The sequence below is a fragment of the Entelurus aequoreus genome, linkage group LG12, assembly GCF_033978785.1.
Source record: "Entelurus aequoreus isolate RoL-2023_Sb linkage group LG12, RoL_Eaeq_v1.1, whole genome shotgun sequence".
Classification (NCBI taxonomy): domain Eukaryota; kingdom Metazoa; phylum Chordata; class Actinopteri; order Syngnathiformes; family Syngnathidae; genus Entelurus; species Entelurus aequoreus.
Window position 1 is genome coordinate 3,626,807 of NC_084742.1, and position 21,632 is coordinate 3,648,438.

The 21,632-nt window shown below is 38.4% G+C and overlaps 1 protein-coding gene across 1 annotated transcript in view; it reads right to left on the reverse strand.

The window, feature by feature from the left end:
• Positions 1 to 252: 252 nt before the first annotated feature.
• Positions 253 to 21,632, reverse strand: part of LOC133661337 (leucine-rich repeat neuronal protein 3) — a 60,598-nt gene continuing 39,218 nt past the window's right edge. The window contains exon 2 of the mRNA XM_062064474.1: positions 253 to 3,697. Coding sequence (XP_061920458.1) covers positions 1,248 to 3,362 — 2,115 coding nt within the window. The 5' untranslated portion in view covers positions 3,363 to 3,697 and the 3' untranslated portion in view covers positions 253 to 1,247. The remainder of the gene's footprint in view (positions 3,698 to 21,632) is intronic.

Here is a 21,632-nt window from a genome sequence, read left to right on the forward strand (position 1 = left end):
GCTATTGTGTTTTAATGCGAGTCTATATGGTGGTGCTTGAAGAGCCCCGTTTTTTTCTGAAGGGGTACTTAATTTAACGTTAATTTAAATAAAGCAAGTAATTAACTTTGATTATTCACGATTAATTAAACTTCAAACATGTGATGATTATGGCTTTAAAAATGAATGGTTTGACATCACCATTTCCTCCCAGAGGCCCATAATTGAGGCACCAACACGTCACATCGGCAAAAAAAGGAGCCGACGTTTGCAATGGTTTGTAAAAGAAACAATGACATTTATTGAATTTTTTTTTCCTCAGCACTCCGCTCAGTCCGTTGTGCCCATAGACCACATATAGAACAGTTATATTATAAAAATGGCTTTTTAACTTGTACACCCAAAGCAACAACGAAATATCTCGAAAATATGTTTGCTAAAAATACCGACAGGGTTTTTCTTCACACGCCGTTACTGGAGAATAGCTTCTGCGATGAGTATGTCGCCTTTTTTTTTTTTTTTTTAATTTTTTTTTTTACCCCCCGTCTTGTTTTTGTTGCTGCGGCTCACGTCGTCCTCCCGGTTCTTCTTTGTTCCACCTCATGTACTTCGTTTTAGGCACTTACCAACCGCAACGCAGCATCTCTCCCCCCCACCCTCCCCCCTGTCACCCGTTCCGTGAAAGGTTACACTGTCATCCAACGTGTTCGTGTAAAAGCCAATTGAAAAGTGTTCCGGATACAGAGGATTGGTGGGTAACATAATATATACCAATATGTCCATGAAAAACCAAAGGATTCGTCGTAAATAGAAAAAGAGGGGATCATCAAAAGGCTTTACACCATAGTTCACTGTTATTCGTCTAGTCTACTAAATCTCCTTCCCCCGGTACAGACAGGTGTTATTATTGTATCGCTAACTCGTCTATGGGTGTTTGACAAAGCACAGACGGTATTGCTTGGGACCACACGGACATTTCCACAACTCTGGACAAATTTAACAGTCAGTTACACGAGAACCCAACCTCCTCCTCCTCCTCCAGACCTTTTCCGTTCCCCCCTACCTTTATGCGCTTAAATAATGTCTTCCGGCAGTCAATGCCCCGTTCGCTTGACGTATTTGCCTCGCCGGATGGTACAGTTACAAAGCAAACCCCCACCCTCAGTCGGGGGTTAAGCTGGGAGAGCAGCACAGTTCTATCCCAGTCCGATAATAGTGTCTGAGCTGGGGATGAAAGTTGTCCACCTTTGCCCCGAAGTCATGTCTCCCTAAAAGGCGTCGTCGGACACGTTTATGACCGTGGCTTTCACTTCCACTCCCCTCGGCAGTGCCCTACCTGAAAACCACAGCCTGGTAAAAAAGGGTGCGTGTCCAGGCGACAGCAAAGCTTTGGAGTCGCATTTCCTTAAATCCCCATTAAGTTGGTGGATCCTCAGAGTCGCATAAATAAGCAGGCAGCCCACTGAAATCCCGGCCAGGAGCACACCAAAGGCGGTGATTAGCGCCGTGTCCCATTTTTCCGTGTCCTTGGCCAAGAGCTCTAATCCCTTGGTGGTGACACTGACGCATTTGGTGTCGTGCTTGTAGTGGATGCTGCGGACGTCCACGCACACTTTGTACTGAGTGGCGGGGCTGAGGCGCGTCAGGTTGTAGATTTGGACGTCGGACGGCAACCTGGTGGAAAAGGAGGCGGCCGGATGGTTCGCGTTTGACGGGGCGTACCACTTGATGTTAGGAGCCAGAGTGCCCGGGCTGGCCTTCCAGGAAATCAGGATGGAGTTTGTCCCCACGGTATTGATCTGGAGACTGAGAGAACCGTTTGGAGCTTGGGGGAAGTATCCATTCACCTCTACCGACACTGACTTCAGGTCAGCTCCGACCAGGTTGTGAGCAACACACGTGTAAGGGCCCGCTTCTTTTTCCGTGATGTCATAGATGTCGAAGGTCCCCTCCGGATGCATGTAGAACTTATCGGACACCGTGTTGGGGAGGACTTTACCCCCGGACGGTGTGATCCAGTAGATGTCTGGCTCTGGTTCAGCAAATGCCCGGCAATGGAGCGACACCGAGCTCCCGCTGTGCACTTTAATATGCCCGGGCATGCTTTCCGGGGAGATAAGCGGCAGACAAATCTCCATCATCTCCCTGAAGTGCACCTGTCGGACGTGCTGGCCTTCGTACTCCGGGGGCTCCACACAGTACAAGGAGTCGGGCTCCATGAAGCGGATGTTGGTCTTGTTCATGTTCATCCAGCGTACCACGCAGTCGCAGCGGATGGGGTTGCTGTGCATACTAACCTCTCTGAGGTTCGGGAGCGACTCCACGGTTATTCTGTGGAGCGCACTGAGCGCATTGCCGTTCAGCATTAGGGTTTCCAGCCGAGGCAGTTTGTAGAACGCGTTTGGGTGAATGTAGGAGAGTTTAGGATTGTTGGTGGCTTCTATTTTGGTCAGCTCAGGCAGATTATTCAGTGCAAAGCTGTCGATGGAAACAAGCTCCGGCATGCTATTAATCCCGAGCTCTTTCAAATGCAGCATGTCCACAAAATCACCTCGCTGTATCCTTGCTATTGGGTTTTTATTTAGATCCAAAAACTTCAGGTTTTTTGCATTTCTCAGGGCGGAATGTGGCACCTCGGGGAACGTGTTATCATAGAAAGAAATGCTCTCCAAGTTGTCAAGGCCGACCAAAGCCCTTTCCGGGAGCTGAGACAGGTTCATTCTGGTGAGAACCAGACTGCGCAGGCTGCTGAGAGGTTTGAAGTTCATCTCGTCGATGGACAGCACCGGGTTCTCGCCGATCATCAGAATCTCCAGATTGGGCATGGGGTCGAACCACTCTCTGCGAATGGTTTGCAGCTTGTTGGAATTGAGGTGTAGCCGCAGAAGCCTGCCGAGACCGTGAAAAGCCAGTTGGGAAATGGAGGAGATGAGGTTGTGATTGAGATAGAGCTCTTGAAGATTAGCCAGCTCTGCCAGACAGCGCTCGGGCAGCTCTTGTATTCGGTTCTCCTCCATGTGTAGGGACAGCAGCTGAGGCAGAGTCCCGAGATGGACGTCGCTCATGGACGAGACGTTGTTTTGCGAGAGATCGATCTCTGTGATGTTGGCCAGGTAATCCAAGGGTTTGTCGATTCTGACCACATTGTTTGTCTGCAGGAGCAGTACTTGGGTGCCGACGGGTAGTTTCTCTGGCAGGTTAAACAGTCCCAGATCGTTGCAGTCAACAGTGTGTGCTTCCATGTATGCAGAACTGGGAGAAAACCAGGGTCTAATCTCGCATACGCAGAGTTTTGGGCAGTCTGGCCTTTTGTCGGTGGCCACGACAAAAGAGGCCAAGGCCAAGCCGACAAAGAAACGATCCACGAACGACACGTCCTTCATATTGGTCTCCAGTCGGAAATTGGTCCTCGTAAATTATGTATTCTGGGCTGTTCACGGATGATGAATAATTTGTTGCATCTGCCGAGCCGAATGACTCACCACCTCTGCCACCACCTCCACCATCCACTGCAGCAGAGCTCCCAACTCCCGAGAGTTTCTTGTTGTCTTGCCGTGCAATTGCCCTTGGAGGCGATGACTAATCACTCAAAGTCAGGGTGCGGGGCCAAGGCCGCAGTCAGTCGGACCACAGGAATCGGGACGTATGCTAAGCACACTTATCGGCGTCCGTGAAAGCTCTCCCGGCTCCCGGCGTCCACGGCCCAGTCCATGCCAACCTAGAGACAAACAAGACATAAATCAGGGTGGTTATTGCGTCACGTCACAAGAGGAGGATTTGGACATATTGACATTTATTACGGGCAGAGAGAATTACGTTGACATTTTAATGCAGAGCCCTGCTTTAAAAAAAAAAAAAAGCTTGACCTTCATCTCCTTCAAAAAAGCATTTGTTCTATTATTGGTCAAAGCCGAGGCTTTATTAAGATTCCTAAATGGCACATATCCTGGAGATCAAGTCTTAGCCGCACAGCAAGCGGAACGCTCGGGAAAGCTGGAAGATGTTTGTCACCATAGCAACAGGTCGACAGGCTGCAATCCGGGTTTTTTTCCCCGCTGTTGTTTGGCGACACAAACAACGTCGGCAATGCAAATGTTTTGCTGACCGAGCGTAATTAAATACATTTGTCCGCTAATTGGATTGTAAAATGGTCATTCTTGACATTAGAGGGGTTGGCTTACGTGGTAAACACACACGGGCCTGAGGGGGTGTGTAAATAGTACCTTTATGTTTGCAAAGTACTGAATAACCAATGCAACAAACCCCTAATTCAGTGACGGTGTTGTTTGATTCAAATACAACGTCTCTGGCATGACATTTCTGGATGCTTCCTAATGAAGGGACGGGAACTCTTGATGGCGCTGGTGATATTTTCGGGCCCTGCTGCTAGAGCGGCGAAGAGAGACAGAGAGAGAGAGAGAGAGAGAAAGGGAAAAAAAGAGGATGAAGTGTGGCGACGGCTGCAAACCGAGAACAAGAAAAGAGAAATGGTTTCATTTCATCACAGTCGCCCGTTTCCACCTCAGTGGCCACAAGGGAGACGGCGGGGGGAGTAAAATAGGAGGAAAATATATAAATAAGTAGCCGGCGAACGCCGCGGAAAGCGCCGCCGTTTGCTCCGCCGGGCAAAGCCAAGCCGGGGGTTCATTTCTCAACCTTTTGTTCCAGCCTTGAGTGGGAGAGATGTGGAATGTGAGGCCGGCGAGTGTTTTTTATTTATTTATTTATTTTCTAACCCAAACTGGCACGTTAATAAGCTCCGTCACCCAGTGACGCCCGCTGGTTCTTCGCCCGAGGCTGCCGGGAAACGACGCCTGGCTCGTATTCCGTGACGCTACCAGAGAGGGGAGTCGTTAGCCTTGGTACTTTTGTTTGGCGCTATCTCGCCGGCATTGATGAAATGTAGGACGGGATTAGGGCGGTTTAACTGAACAATTGGCAAGATGGCGCGGCGTGCTAACGGGAATAAATGTTGACGCTAGCGCTCGTCAGCGGCACGCTCGTATCTACCTGTGCATGACGAATGCGTCTGCACGTGACTGCTACGTGTATAGCAGACGGCAAATGTGCATGAGCATTAGGGGGGTGTGGGAAAAAATCGATTCGAATTCGAATCGCGATTCTCACGTTGTGCGATTCGGAATCGATTCTCATTTTTTAAAAATCGATATATATATATAGATTCATAAAATATCGTTTATGAATCGAGAATCGCGTTGAATCGAACCGTGACCCCCAAGAATCGATATCGAATCGAATCGTGGGACAGCCAAAGATTCGCAGCCCTAATGAGCATCCATCTTTTTTGTCGATTTTTGGCAGTGGTCAGCAAAGAGCTAGTTCCCTACAAACTGAGGTTGCGCGATATCGACGATATATATCATATAAATAACATCAATTAGATTTTAATACTATCGTTATATTGTCCGGTCAAGCGAACAAAGCGTAGCAGCTAATGTGCCTCCAAAGTGCGGCTTCTAAATCACTAATCCTCGCCTCCACGGCGGCACAAAAGCTTTGTGCATCTAACATTATCACTGGAAGAACAGAAGACAAGGCATAACTTACCGTATTGGGATACAACAAAAAGCATAGCTAACTGTATAAGCTAGGGCTATTAATTGTAAACACAGGTGTTTGGATCGATACTAATATCGACAAAACGATGCAAAATATAGTATCGGTATATGTGGGACAATGATTAGATTGTTTTTGTAGTTTGTGTTTTTGTGTATACAATTAGGGATTGTTTAGTTATTTTGCACCAAATTTATTATACATTTTGTATGATGAATTCGGTACTTTTTCCTACGCTTTGAGCCCTGCGGCTTTTAAAACGGTGCGGGTATTTTATGGATTTTTCTTGGCTGATGGCCATAAAGCAAATAGTTTGCATTAAACACATGCTAACCCACTTAAATGGTGTGTTATTGTTTGGCGCCATCTTTTGGACGAGGTTGCTCACTTCAGTATTTCCTTCTGTTTAGTGCTTTCAACCGGAAGCGCAAGTGCCGTTCCGTCTTCTAATCCGTCCATAGCGTTTCTACTTGTATGGATTCCTCATGCATCACTCCAAGCAACATTTAAAAGTTTTACAATATAACCAAAACAATTTTTACTTACTAAACCGTCCCATATGTCATGTCTGTAGGAGTGTTTTCATGCATAGTTGCACGTACTATCGCAATGTAACCACGTCCCCCGCCCCATCCTGACCACGCCCCACCCCACCCCCCACCTCCCGGAATCGGAGGTCTCAAGGTTGGCAAGTACGCAAAAGGCTTCAATAAATATCGCAATACAGATTTTAGGCCTTTTAAAGCAAGAAAAAAAAAAGGTTGGCTCGGACAAAAGTGCTCATATCGTCGGGGCGGACAGCGCTCTGAGATCGATGCGTGCCTTTTGTCCGAGGATTGCATAATCAACAGCTGGCAATGGTCGCCGGAAGGCTGGAAAGTGTAGAAACACGTCGGCGTTTGCTCAGCGAAGCCTTGCGGGTCAGAGCGAGATGCTCAGTCATGGAGCTAAGTTGCCACACGGAGAGGGACTTGTGTGGTCTGTCGGGGGTGTAACGACTCGCGTAATCGCCTTTTTTTCACCGCGGTAAAGTGCAGCGGCGTCGCACAGACAACTGGCCAACGTGGCGTGTTGACTTTGCAAACAACAACAACAATAACAGTCGTGCCTGAGTCATGGCGAGCGATAGCGGCCACGAGAAGCCACTGCTAGTGGTTAAAGTCTCCTGTGTGGGAATACATGGAAGGACAAAGTGAATAAGGTCGTCCCTCAATATATTTTTAAGTGATGCACACCTGGGGATAAGCTAATTGCCACCGCTAAATTGGTCGAGGGTGTACCCTGCCTTCCGCTCGAGTGCAGCTGGGATAGGCTCCAGGGACAAGCGGTAGGAAAATGGATGGACATTTACCGCTCTTCTTTTCAGATACAATTGCGATTCCGGTATTTTATTCAACCTGTTGTGTTAAAATGTACATTTAATAATAATAATAATAATGAATTGCATTTGTAACGCACTTTACATTTGTTAAAATCTCAAAGTGCTACAAAGTATAAAAATAAAAAAAATATAGAAAGTAAGATTATATAATAAAAAAATGAAAATATAAATGAAATCATGACACACAACAGAAACATAGATAAAAATAGAAATAAAAGCATGAAAGCACTGGATAAACATTTGACACTGTTTCATGTCAGTACATCCCTTTGACTCGATTATTACACTTTTTTTTATGTATTGCAATCAATATATCGCAATTTGTTTGTATAGCCCTAAATCACAAGTGCTTCAAAGGGCTTTACAAACCACGACAACTAACCCACAAGGGTAAGGAAAAACTCCAAAAGCCAGAGTTGGGAGAAAAAGAAGAAACATTGGGGGACCGACTGCAATTGATGCCGAGTGGATACAGTTATTGAATTGTACTCCTTATTTAATATATTTAATATATATATATATATATATATACATATATATATATATATATATACATATATATATATATATGTATATATATATATATATATATATATATATATATATATATATATATATATATGTATGTATGTGTATATATATATATATATATATATATATATATATGTATGTATGTGTATATATATATATATATATATATATATATATATATATATATATATATATATATATATATATATATATATGTATGTATGTGTATATATATATATATATATATATATATATATATATATATATATATATATATATATATATATATATATATATATATATATATATATATATATATATACATATGTATATATATATATATATATACATATATATATATATACACATACATATACATATATATATATATATATATATTATATATATATATGCAAAACCCAAAACCAGTGAAGTTGGCACGTTGTGTAAATGGTAAATAAAAACAGAATACAATGATTTGCAAATCCCTTTCCACTTATATTCAATTAAATAGACTGCAAAGACAAGATCTTTAATGTTCCAACTGAGAAACCTAATTTTTTTGTTGCAAATAGTCATTAACTTAGATTTTAATGGCAGCAACACGTTGCAAAAAAGTTGGCACAGGGGCATTTTTACCACTGTGTTACATGGCCTTTCCTTTTAACAACACTCAGTAAAGGTTTGGGAACTGAGGAGACACATTTTTTTAATTTAAATTTAAATTTAAATTCTTTCCCATTCTTGCTTGATGTACAGCTTAAGTTGTTCAACAGTCCGGGGGTCTCCCTTCTGCTATTTTAGGCTTCATAATACGCCACACATTTTCAATGGGAGACAGGTCAGGACTACAGGCAGGCCAGTCTAGTACCCGCACTCTTTTACTATGAAGCCACGCTGTTGTAACACATGGCTTGGCATTGTCTTGCTGAAATAAGCAGGGGCGTCCATGATAACGTTGCTTGCATGGCAACTTATGTTGCTCCAAAACCTGTATGTACCTTTCAGCATTAATGGTGCCTTCACAGATGTGTAAGTTACCCATGTTTTGGGCACTAATACACCCCCATACCATCACACATGCTGGCTTTTCAACTCTGCGCCTATAACAATCCGGATGGTTCTTTTCCTCTTTGGTCCGGAGGACACAACGTCCACAGTTTCCAAAAACAATTTGAAATGTGGACTCCTCAGACCACAGAACACTTTTCCACTTTGCATCAGTCCATCTTAGATGCGCTCAGGCCCAGCGAAGCCTGCGGCGTTTCTGGGTGTTGTTGATAAATGGCTTTTGCTTTGCATAGTAGAGTTTTAACTTGCACTTACAGATGTAGCGACCAACTGTAGTTACTGACAGTGGTTTTCTGAAGTGTTCCTGAGCCCGTGTGGTGATATCCTTTACACACTGATGTCGCTTTTTGATGCGTACCGCCTGAGGGCTCGAATTACGCATTGTTTACGTGCAGTGATTTCTCCAGATTCTCTGAACCTTTTGATGATATTACGGACCGTGGATGGAGAAATCCCTAAATTCTTTGCAATAGCTGGTTGAGAAAGGTTTTTCTTAAACTGTTCAACAATTTGATTTTCATGACAAAAAATGATTTCAAGGTAAAAGTTGATTTTCATGACAAAAAATGATTTTCAAGGTAAAAGTTGATTTTCAAGACAAACATTTTTTTTTAAAGGAAACAATGATTTTCAAGGTAAAAGTTGATTTTCATGACAAAAAATTATTTTCAAGGTAAAAGTTGATTTTCAAGACAAAAAAATATTTTCAAGGTAAAAGTTGATTTTCAAGACAAACATTTTTTTTAAAGAAAAAAATGATTTTCAAGGTAAAAGTTGATTTTAATGACAAAAAATGATTTTCAAGGTAAAAGTTGATTTTCATGACAAAAAATGATTTTCAAAGTAAAAGTTGATTTTCAAGACAAACATATATTTTTTTAAAGAAAACAATGATTTTCAAGGTAAAAGTTGATTTTCGTGACAAAAAATTATTTTCAAGGTAAAAGTTGATTTTCATAACAAAAAATTATTTTCAAGGTAAAAGTTGATTTTCAAGACAAACATTTTTTTTAAAGAAAAAAATGATTTTCAAGGTAAAAGTTGATTTTCAAGGTAAAAGTTGATTTTCATGACAAAAAATGATTTTCAAGGTAAAAGTTGATTTTCATGACAAAAAATGATTTTCAAGGTAAAAGTTGATTTTCTAGACAAACTTTTTTTTTTAAAGAAAACAATAATTTTCAAGGTAAAAGTTGATTTTCATGACAAAAAATTATTTTCAAGGTAAAAGTTGATTTTCAAGACAAACTTTTTTTTAAAGAAAAAAATGATTTTCAAGGTAAAAGTTGATTTTCAAGACAAACTTTTTTTTTTTAAAGAAAACAATGATTTTCAAGGTAAAAGTTGATTTTCAAGACAAACATTTTTTTTTAAAGAAAACAATGATTTTCAAGGTAAAAGTTGATTTTCATGACAAAAAATGATTTTCAAGGTAAAAGTTGATTTTCAAGACAAACTTTTTTTTTTTAAGAAAAAAATGATTTTCCAGGTAAAAGTTGATTTTCATGACAAAAAATTATTTTCAAGGTAAAAGTTGATTTGCATCACAAAAAATTATTTTCAAGGTAAAAGTTGATTTACAAGACCAACATTTCTTTTTAAAGAAAAAAATGATTTTCAAGGTAAAAGTTGATTTTCATGAAAAAAAAAGATTTTTAAGGTAAAAGTTGATTTTCATGACAAAAAATGATTTTCAAGGTAAAAGTTGATTTTCAAGACAAACATTTTTTTTTTAAAGAAAACAATGATTTTCAAGGTAAAAGTTGATTTTCATGACAAAAAATGATTTTCAAGGTAAAAGTTGATTTTCATGAAAAAAAATGATTTTCAAGGTAAAAGTAGATTTTCAAGACAAACATTTTTTTTTAAAGAAAACAATGATTTTCAAGGTAAAAGTTGATTTTCCTGACAAAAAATGATTTTCAAGGTAAAAGTTGATTTTCAAGACAAACATTTTTTTTTTAAAGAAAAAAATTATTTTCAAAGTAAAAGTTGATTTTCATGACAAAAAACGATTATCAGTTTTTGCAGTGTACACATTTTTTTTTCTTTTTTCTATTAATTTTTTTAATGAATTAAGTAACGTTTATGACAACCTTTTTCCAAAACACAATATAGAATGTGAGATATAACAGGATAATGCATACGTTTATCATTTTTTTTCAAAACGCTTACAAAAAAGTGGAACCCCAAAAATGTACTGTGGGACCCCATTTGGAAAATTCCTAGCGCCAACACTGCTGTCAACAGAGGAGAAAAAATGCTTTACTTAAATAAATATATTATTATCATTGGCAAATTTTCACCTAGCCTGCCTTGGCACGCATATATGTGAACTCTTTTTGGGATTTCAGAATATGGTCAGCCTACTTTTGTCCCCTGACCGTACCCAACGGTGACTTTAAGCGCCATGTTGGTAAGCGTCACGCTCCCCGTTGTGCAATCTGTAGCTCCTTTGCACTGCTGCCTAATCATGATTTGCCAGAATTTGGACGAGTTTCCCCCCACAGTTCACGCTATTTTCAAGGTAAAAGTTGATTTTCAAGACTAACATTTTTTTTAAAGAAAAAAATGATTTTCAAGGTAAAAGATGATTTTCAAGACAAACATTTTTTTTAAAGAAAAAAAATATTTTCAAGGTATAAATTGATTTTCATGACAAACAATGATTTTCAAGGTAAAAGTTGATTTTCAAGACAAACATTTTTTTTTAAAGAAAACAATGATTTTCAAGGTAAAAGTTGATTTTCATGACAAAAAATGATTTTCAAGGTAAAAGTTGATTTTCAAGACAAACTTTTTTTAAAGAAAAAAATGATTTTCAAGGTAAAAGTTGATTTTCATGACAAAAAATTATTTTCAAGGTAAAAGTTGATTTGCATGACAAAAAATTATTTTCAAGGTAAAAGTTGATTTTCAAGACAAACATTTTTTTTTTAAAGAAAAAAATGATTTTCAAGGTAAAAGTTGATTTTCAAGACAAACATTTTTTTTAAAGAAAAAAATTGATTTTCAAGGTAAAAGTTGATTTTCATGACAAAAAATGATTTTCAAGGTAAAAGTTGATTTTCAAGACAAACATTTTTTTTTAGAGAAAAATATGATTTTCAAGGTAAAAGTTGATTTTCAAGACAAAAAATGATTTTCAGGGTAAAAGTTGATTTTCAAGACAAACATTTTTTTTTTAAAGAAAAATATGATTTTCAAGGTAAAAGTTGATTTTCATGACAAAAAATTATTTTCAAGGTAAAAGTTGATTTTCATGACAAAAAATTATTTTCAAGGTAAAAGTTGATTTTCAAGACTAACATTTTTTTTTAAAGAAAACAATGATTTTCAAGGTAAAAGTTGATTTTCAAGACAAACATTTTTTTTTTTAAAGAAAAAAATGATTTTCAAGGTAAAAGTTGATTTTCATGAAAAAAAAAAGATTTTTAAAGTAAAAGTTGATTTTCATGACAAAAAACGATTTTCAGTTTTTGCAGTGTATTAAGTAAGTGTGAATTAAGTAACGTTTATGACAACCTTTTTCCAAAACACAATATAGAATGTGAGATATAACAGGATAAAGCATACGTTTATCATTTTTTTTCAAAACGCTTACAAAAAAGTGGAACCCCAAAAATGTACTGTGGGACCCCATTTGGAAAATTCCTAGCGCCAACACTGCTGTCAACAGAGGAGAAAAAATGCTTTATTTAAATAAATATATTATTATCATTGGCAAATTTTCACCTAGCCTGCCTTGGCACGCATATATGTGAACTCTTTTTGGGATTTCAGAATATGGTCAGCCTACTTTTGTCCCCTGACCGTACCCAACGGTGACTTTAAGCGCCATGTTGGTAAGCGTCACGCTCCCCGTTGTGCAATCTGTAGCTCGTTTGCACTGCTGCCTAATCCTGATTTGCCAGAATTTGGACGAGTTTCCCCCCACAGTTCACGCTATTTTCAAGGTAAAAGTTGATTTTCAAGACTAACATTTTTTTTTAAAGAAAAAAATGATTTTCAAGGTAAAATATGATTTTCAAGACAAACATTTAAAAAATATATGTATATATATTTTCAAGGTATAAATTGATTTTCATGACAAACAATGATTTTCAAGGTAAAAGTTGATTTTCAAGACAAACATTTTTTTAAAGAAAACAATGATTTTCAAGGTAAAAGTTGATTTTCAAGACAAACTTTTTTTTTTAAAGAAAAAAATGATTTTCAAGGTAAAAGTTGATTTTCATGACAAAAAATTATTTTCAAGGTAAAAGTTGATTTGCATGACAAAAAATTATTTTCAAGGTAAAAGTTGATTTTCAAGACAAACATTTTTTTTAAAAGAAAAAAATGATTTTCAAAGTAAAAGTTGATTTTCATGAAAAAAAAAGATTTTTAAGGTAAAAGTTGATTTTCATGACAAAAAATGATTTTCAAGGTAAAAGTTGATTTTCAAGACAAACATTTTTTTTTTAAAGAAAACAATGATTTTCAAGGTAAAAGTTGATTTTCAAGACAAACATTTTTTTTTAAAGAAAATGATTTTCAAGGTAAAAGTTGATTTTCAGGACAAACTTTTTTTTTAAAGAAAACAATGATTTTCAAGGTAAAAGTTGATTTTCATGACAAAAAATGATTTTCAAGGTAAAAGTAGATTTTCAAGACAAACATTTTTTTTAAAGAAAACAATGATTTTCAAGGTAAAAGTTGATTTTCGTGACAAAAAATGATTTTCAAGGTAAAAGTTGATTTTCATGACAAAAAATGATTTTCAAGGTAAAAGTTGATTTTCAAGACAAACATTTTTTTTTTAAAGAATCATTGGCAAATTTTCACCTAGCGCATATATGTGAACTCTTTTTGGTATTTCAGAATATGGTCAGCCTACTTTTGTCCCCTGACCGTACCCAACGGTGACTTTAAGCGCCATGTTGGTAAGCGTCACGCTCCCCGTTGTGCAATCTGTAGCTCGTTTGTACTGCTGCCTAATCATGATTTGCCAGAATTTGGACGAGTTTCCCCCCACAGTTCACGCTTTGTCAAGGTGAAACGCTTTTTCATTCGCTTCTTGGCCGCTTACTTTCCCGCCGGGGTCCGCCTTCTGTGACGCCGGCGGGCTCTTTCGGACAGTGACGGTACAAATGCAGTCTGATTGGAGACCGGGTGAGATACGAGCACTTTGAATTAACGAGTGCGCGCACACTGAGGGGCAGGAAGCCTCGAGTGGAGCCATGTTGCCCCCGACGACCCGGGCAGAAGTGTTTGTTTTATGCTGCTTATTGAAAAGAGGTATAAATCTTCCCCCTGGCTTCACGGGGGCTTGGATAGGATTTAGTGGAGCAAGGACGTAAAGATGATTGCTTTGCCGCAGGTTGGGTATTCATCAGTGCCCTGTGTGGTTACAGGGTGACCTAGAGTTTCTGTAAAAAAAAAAAAAAAAGTATATAAAATTACTTCTTATACAAAAGTGCGCTATAGGTGCGGCCGACGGCGTTTGAGTGGGGAATCTGTCAGCTGGGGAAAAAGGTTTTGGCGGCGAGCATATTGGCCCACGGGGAGGTGATTACAAGGGCTGGACGGTTTAAGCGCTCTGTAACAAGGCGCTGTTGCATCTGCTGAGTGCTTTTAAAACGGGGCCGAAGACGTAAAGGTCAGACGTATGTGGAAAATAGGCCAGAGTCAAATGACCTCCGTTTAAACCCGGTACTCGCTGTTTGTTAGCGTGTCTTCCCAGCTCTCGACTTTGCTTTTCCTTTTTAATCACTGCTCTTCAGGACCCTTCTGTGACCCTTCCCTCTTCATGTTCATTTATAAACCATAAGAAGAACCTTAAAATGGACCCTGAAACACACGGGGAGCCAATGCGGAGATTTTAAAACTGGTGTAATGTGAGCCCGCTTTCTGGTCTTCGTCCGGACAGGTGCCGCTGAATAAAATGACTTGTAATAAAAACATGCATTAGCGTCTCCGTGAACTCTGGCTATATTCTTAAGATGATAAAAACCTATTTTTGTTATATTTTTTACATGTGGTATAAAACTAAGGTCAGAGTCCAAAACGACGCCCAGATTTTTCACTTGTATTGATGGAGTTAAAGACAATGATTGTGGTTTTAAAATGTGTTTCTCTGTCTGATGTACTTAGTCCATAAGTACACAAACGTGTACTTCATGTGTAGTGACATGCAAATTTTAAATGTTACACCTTTTTTTTCCAAATTCCATTGTATGTTATACTCTTCTGACACCACCAGATAGCAGTATAAGTGTCCATATGTCGGCATAAGACCCCAATTCAGTAGTGTACACAGTTTTGGAAATAAGAGCTAAAAGGTGCTGTCCACTAAGGCCCACAGGGAGCCAATGCGAAGATTTTAAAACTGGTGTAATGTGAGCCCGCTTTCTGGTCTTTGTCAGGACACGTGCCGCTGAATTTTGGAGTATTTGTAAAGGTGCAATAACCTTTTCAGGAAGACCAGAAAGGAGGGCGTTACTACAATCTTTACGACTTGTAATAAAAACATGCATTAGCGTCTCCGTGAACTCTGGCCAAATTCTTAAGATGATAAAAGCCTATTTTTGTTATGTTTTTTACATGTGGTATAAAACTAAGGTCAGAGTCGAAAACGACGCCCAGATTTTTCACTTGTAGCGATGGAGTTAAAGACAATGATTGTAGTTTTAAAATGTGTTTCTCTCTCAGGGTCTCAGGGCCGATCACAAAGACTTCAGTCTTGTTCTGGTTAAGCTGTCCTGGTTAAACACACAGGGAGCCAATGCGGAGATTTTAAAACTGGTGTAATGTGAGCCCGCTTTCTGGTCTTTGTCAGGACACGTGCCGCTGAATTTTGGAGTAATTGTAAAGGTGCAATAACCTTTTCAGGAAGATCAGAAAGGAGGGCGTTACTACAATCTATACGACTTGTAATAAAAACATGCATTAGCGTCTCTGTGAACTCTGGCTTTATTCTTAAGATGATAAAAACCTATTTTTGTTAAATTTTTTACATGTGGTATAAAACTAAGGTCAGAGTCGAAAACGACGCCCAGATTTTTCACTTGTAGTGATGGAGTTAAAGACAATGATTGTAGTTTTAAAATGTGTTTCTTTCTCTGAGTCTCAGGGCCGATCACTAAGACTTCAGTCTTGTTCTGGTTAAGCTGTCCTGGTTAAACACACGGGGAGCCAATGCGGAGATGTTAAAACTGGTGTAATGTGAGCCCGCTTTCTGGTCTTCGTCAGGACACGTGCCGCTGAATTTTGGAGTAATTGTAAAGGTGCAATAACCTTTTCAGGAAGATCAGAAAGGAGGGCTTTACTACAATCTATACGACTTGTAATAAAAACATGCATTAGCGTCTCTGTTAACTCTGGCTTTATTCTTAAGGTGATAAAAACCTATTTTTGTTATATTTTTTACATGTGGTATAAAACTAAGGTCAGAGTCCAAAACGACGCCCAGATTTTTCACTTGTATTGATGGAGTTAAAGACAATGATTTTAGTTTTAAAATGTGTTTCTCTCTCTGATGTACTTAGTCCATAAGTACACAAATGTGTACTTCATGAGTAGTGACATGCAAATTTTAAATGTTACACTTTTTTTTCCAAATTCCATTGTATGTTATACTCTTCTGACACCACCAGATAGCAGTATAAGTGTCCATATGTCGGCATAAGACCCCAATTCAGTAGTGTACACAATTTTGGATATAACAGCTAAAAAAGGTGCTGTCCACTAAGGCCCACGGGGAGCCAATGTGAAGATTTTAAAACTGGTGTAATGTGAGCCCGCTTTCTGGTCTTCATCAGGACACGTGCCGCTGAATTTTGGAGTAATTGTAAAGGTGCAATAACCTTTTCAGGAAGATCAGAAAGGAGGGCGTTACTACAATCTATACGACTTGTAATAAAAACATGCATTAGCGTCTCCGTGAACTCTGGCTATATTTTTAGGATGATAAAAACCTATTTTTGTTATGTTTTTTACATGTGGTATAAAACTAAGGTCAGAGTCGAAAACGACGCCCAGATTTTTCACTTGTAGTGATGGAGTTAAAGACAATGATTGTAGTTTTAAAATGTGTTTCTCTCTCTGAGTCTCAGGGCTGATCACTAAGACTTCAGTCTTGTCCTTCCTATTTAACCTCTTAAGGCCCAAGCTGTTTGTTTACATGCTTTTTTTATTTATCTTTGCTATTTGGGCTTATTGGACCCTAATTAGAATAAAATCTAAAAATCATCTTTTAATATGATGTACTTAGTCCATAAGTACACAAACGTGTACTTCATGACATGCAAATTTTAAATTTTACACTTTTTTTTTCCAAATTCCATTGTATGTTATACTCTTCTGACACCACCAGATAGCAGTATAAGTGTCCATATGTCGGCATAAGACCCCAATTCAGTAGTGTACACAGTTTTGGAAATGAGAGCTAAAAGGTGCTGTCCACTAAGGCCCACGGGGAGCCAATGCGAAGATTTTAAAACTGGTGTAATGTGAGCCCGCTTTCTGGTCTTCGTCAGGACACGTGCCGCTGAATTTTGGAGTAATTGTAAAGGTGCAATAACCTTTTCAGGAAGATCAGAAAGCAGGGCGTTACTACAATCTATACGACTTGTAATAAAAACATGCATTAGCGTCTCTGTGAACTCTGGCTTTATTCTTAAGATGATAAAAACCTATTTTTGTTATATTTTTTACATGTGGTATAAAACTAAGGTCAGAGTCGAAAACGACGCCCAGATTTTTCACTTGTAGCGATGGAGTTAAAGACAATGATTGTAGTTTTAAAATGTGTTTCTCTCTCTGAGTCTCAGGGCTGATCACTAAGACTTCAGTCTTGTCCTTCCTATTTAACCTCTTAAGGCCCAAGCTGTTTGTTTACATGCTTTTTTTATTTATCTTTGCTATTTGGGCTTATTGGACCCTAATTAGAATAAAAACTAAAAATCATCTTTTAATATGATGTACTTAGTCCATAAGTACACAAACGTGTACTTCATGGCATGCAAATTTTAAATGTTACACTTTTTTTTCCCAAATTCCATTGTATGTTATACTCTTCTGACACCACCAGATAGCAGTATAAGTGTCCATATGTCGGCATAAGACCCCAATTCAGTAGTGTACACAATTTTGGAAATAAGAGCTAAAAGGTGCTGTCCACTAAGGCCCACGGGGAGCCAATGCGAAGATTTTAAAACTGGTGTAATGTGAGCCCGCTCTCTGGTCTTCGTCAGGACACGTGCCGCTGAATTTTGGAGTAATTGTAAAGGTGCAATAACCTTTTCAGGAAGATCAGAAAGGAGGGCGTTACTACAATCTATACGACTTGTAATAAAAACATGCATTAGCGTCTCCGTGAACTCTGGCTAAATTCTTAAGATGATAAAAACCTATTTTTGTTATATTTTTTACATGTGGTATTAAACTAAGGTCAGAGTCGAAAACGACGCCCAGATTTTTCACTTGTAGCGATGGAGTTAAAGACAATTATTGTAGTTTTAAAATGTGTTTCTCTCTCTGATGTACTTAGTCCATAAGTACACAAACGTGTACTTCATGTGTAGTGACATGCAAATTTTAAATGTTACACTTTTTTTTTCCAAATTCCATTGTATGTTATACTCTTCTGACACCACCAGATAGCAGTATAAGTGTCCATATGTCGGCATAAGACCCCAATTCAGTAGTGTACACACTTTTGGATATAACAGCTAAAAGGTGCTGTCCACTAAGGCCCACGGGGAGCCAATGCAAAGATTTTAAAACTGGTGTAATGTGAGCCTGCTTTCTGGTCTTCGTCAGGACACGTGCCGCTGAATAAAATGACTTGTAATAAAAACATGCATTAGCGTCTCCGTGAACTCTGGCTATATTCTTAGGATGATAAAAACCTATTTTTGTTATGTTTTTTACATGTGGTATAAAACTAAGGTCAGAGTTGAAAACGACACCCAGATTTTTCACTTGTAGTGATGGAGTTAAAGACAATGATTGTAGTTTTAAAATGTGTTTCTCTCTCTGATGTACTTAGTCCATAAGTACACAAACGTGTACTTCATGTGTAGTGACATGCACATTTTAAATGTTACACTTTTTTTTCCAAATTCCATTGTATGTTATACTCTTCTGACACCACCAGATAGCAGTATAAGTGTCCATATGTCGGCATAAGACCCCAATTCAATAGTGTACACAGTTTTGGAAATGAGAGCTAAAAGGTGCTGTCCACTAAGGCCCACGGGGAGCCAATGCAAAGATTTTAAAACTGGTGTAATGTGAGCCCGCTTTCTGGTCTTCGTCAGGACACGTGCCGCTGAATTTTGGAGTAATTGTAAAGGTGCAATAACCTTTTCAGGAAGACCAGAAAGGAGGGCGTTACTACAATCTATACGACTTGTAATAAAAACATGCATTAGCGTCTCCGTGAACTCTGGCTAAATTCTTAAGATGATAAAAGCCTATTTTTGTTATATTTTTTACATGTGGTATAAAATTAAGGTCAGAGTCGAAAACGACGCCCAGATTTTTCACTTGTAGTGATGGAGTTAAAGACAATGATTGTAGTTTTAAAATGTGTTTCACTCTCTGAGTCTCAGGGCCGATCACTAAGACTTCAGTCTTGTTCTGGTTAAGCTGTCCTGGTTAAACACACGGGGAGCCAATGCGGAGATTTTAAAACTGGTGTAATGTGAGCCCGCTTTCTGGTCTTCGTCAGGACACGTGCCGCTGAATTTTGGAGTATTTGTAAAGGTGCAATAACCTTTTCAGGAAGACCAGAAAGGAGGGCTTTACAATAATCTATACGACTTGCAATAAAAGCATGCATTAGCGTCTCTGTGTTGCCCTGAGAGAGAATTGGGCGAACTCTGGCTCAATTCTTTAAATGATAAAAACCTATTTTTGTTATATTTTTCACATGTGGTATAAAACAAAGGTCAGAGTCGAAAACGACGCCCAGATTTTTCACTTGTAGTGATGGAGTTAAAGACAATGATTGTAGTTTTAAAATGCGTTTCTCTCTCAGGGTCTCAGGGCCGATCACTAAGACTTCAGTTATCTGCCATCCAGGACTTAACATCCGAAATGCAATTTAAAAAAGTATCAATTATATGCCGTATATCAGGAGTCTCCAAAGTGAAACCCTGGCGATATTCTGTAATGCTGGTCATCAAATAGCAAGTGTATCGCACCGCATACTAGCAACAGAACCAGTTAATGAATCGTAAACAACTACCGTGTGTAAGCTGCACCCACTAAACGTTAGAAGAAATAAATATGTTTCCACATATTAGCCGCACCAGACTATAATTCGCAGATACATACGTTGTGAAATTAGTTATTTACACAGAAAGATTCTGTAAATGTTTATTTAAATACCTTAATTGTTTCCAAACGGTGCCTGTAACACGGAAGTAAAACGGCTGATCAAACAAAACACAAGTCATCGTCATGGACCCGCTAGGTCTCCAATCAGCTAAACAGACTCAATAAGTCCACGGTGACGTTTTGGTGAATTTACCGAGGAATTTGTCGAACTGAAACAATACGAAAAGAATGCCGTTGTAAGTTCTATTACTAATATAGACACTGGTGTTAGCATATTAACTAATGCTAATGACGCAAGCTTCAAATATGTATGAAAACACTCCTACAGACAATATATCTAAAACAGCATGGGACGGTTTAGTAGATATAAACAGTTTTAGTTATATTGTAAATCTTACAAACGTTGCTTGGAGTGATGAACGGATATCCGTACAAGTAGAACCGCTATGGACGGCAAGACATAAAGGTCAGATGTATGTGGAAAATAGGGCAGAGTCCAATGACGTCCTTTTAAACCCAGTAGTCGCTGTTTATTAGGATTTTTTTCCGAGCTCCTGGTTTGCTTTTTCTTGAGTTTCTTGAGTGCCCATTACCATCTTCTTTATCACTGCTCTTCAAGACCCTTTTGTGACCTTCCCTTTTCATGTTCCCTATTAGTGCCCACTCCGGCAGTAGGGGCACACTCAAAAGCTAGGAGGGAAATATATATTTTGTCCCATTTCCTTGTCTAGTGGCTGACTGTACTTATATGCCGTGTATCAGGGGTCTCCAAAGTGAGACCCTGGTGGTACTCTGTAATGCTGGTCATCAAATAGCATGTGTATAATATCAACAGAACCAGTGGATGCATCGTAAACAACTACCATATATAAGCTGCACCCACTAAACTTTAGAAGAAAAAAGTATTTTCCCATATATTATCCGCGCCGGACTATATGAAAGTGGAGCATGTGTATCGATAATAGATAAGAAATAATAACTGCATTATGTCATAATAATGATAATAAAGCCCAAGACTATTGGGTAAACCTGCAACTCAAGTCACAACATCATCAATATTTTATTTCTGGAAAAAAAAAAAAAAAAAAAGCAAATACATGCACTCACAAAGTGGCCCAAAAAGTTCACAACGTAAATAATTGATAAAACACACTTCCTAGTAAAATTTTAATAATAAATAAATAGAAATAGATAAGGAGCTTAAAACTAAATCTCAACATAGCAGAGCTCACAAATTCTCTTTTTTTAAACTCGGCTCTCCAAGTACCACCATATTGACCAACAATAAAATACTGTTGCGCAGTAGGCCCAAGTATTCATTAAAAACAAGGCATGGGTTTTATTTATATAATAATGTTGGCCACTGTAACATTACACACAGTTTGAACAGTACCACTGTGTTCGATTACAGAAAAATAAAACACGTCATTACAATATTTAATTAAGTGATTCTTTGGCGTACCACTAGATGGAGCCGGCGTACAGTTTAAGAACCACTGTCTCGGCCGGGGCTGAAACGGATAATCACATAAATCGATTATTTTGATTAGAAAATAAGCTTTGATTAATATTGTGTTGCTTCGATTAATCGTGTAATGAGTGCAACTAATACAAATTGATAAAAAATGAAGTGCCTAGACCTTTAAATATGTGGACTTGGTTTAGTTTCAATTAGGGCTGCAACAACTAATCGATTAAATCAATTAAAATCGATTAGAAAAATAGTTGGCGATTAATTTAGTCATCGATTCGTTGGATCTATGCA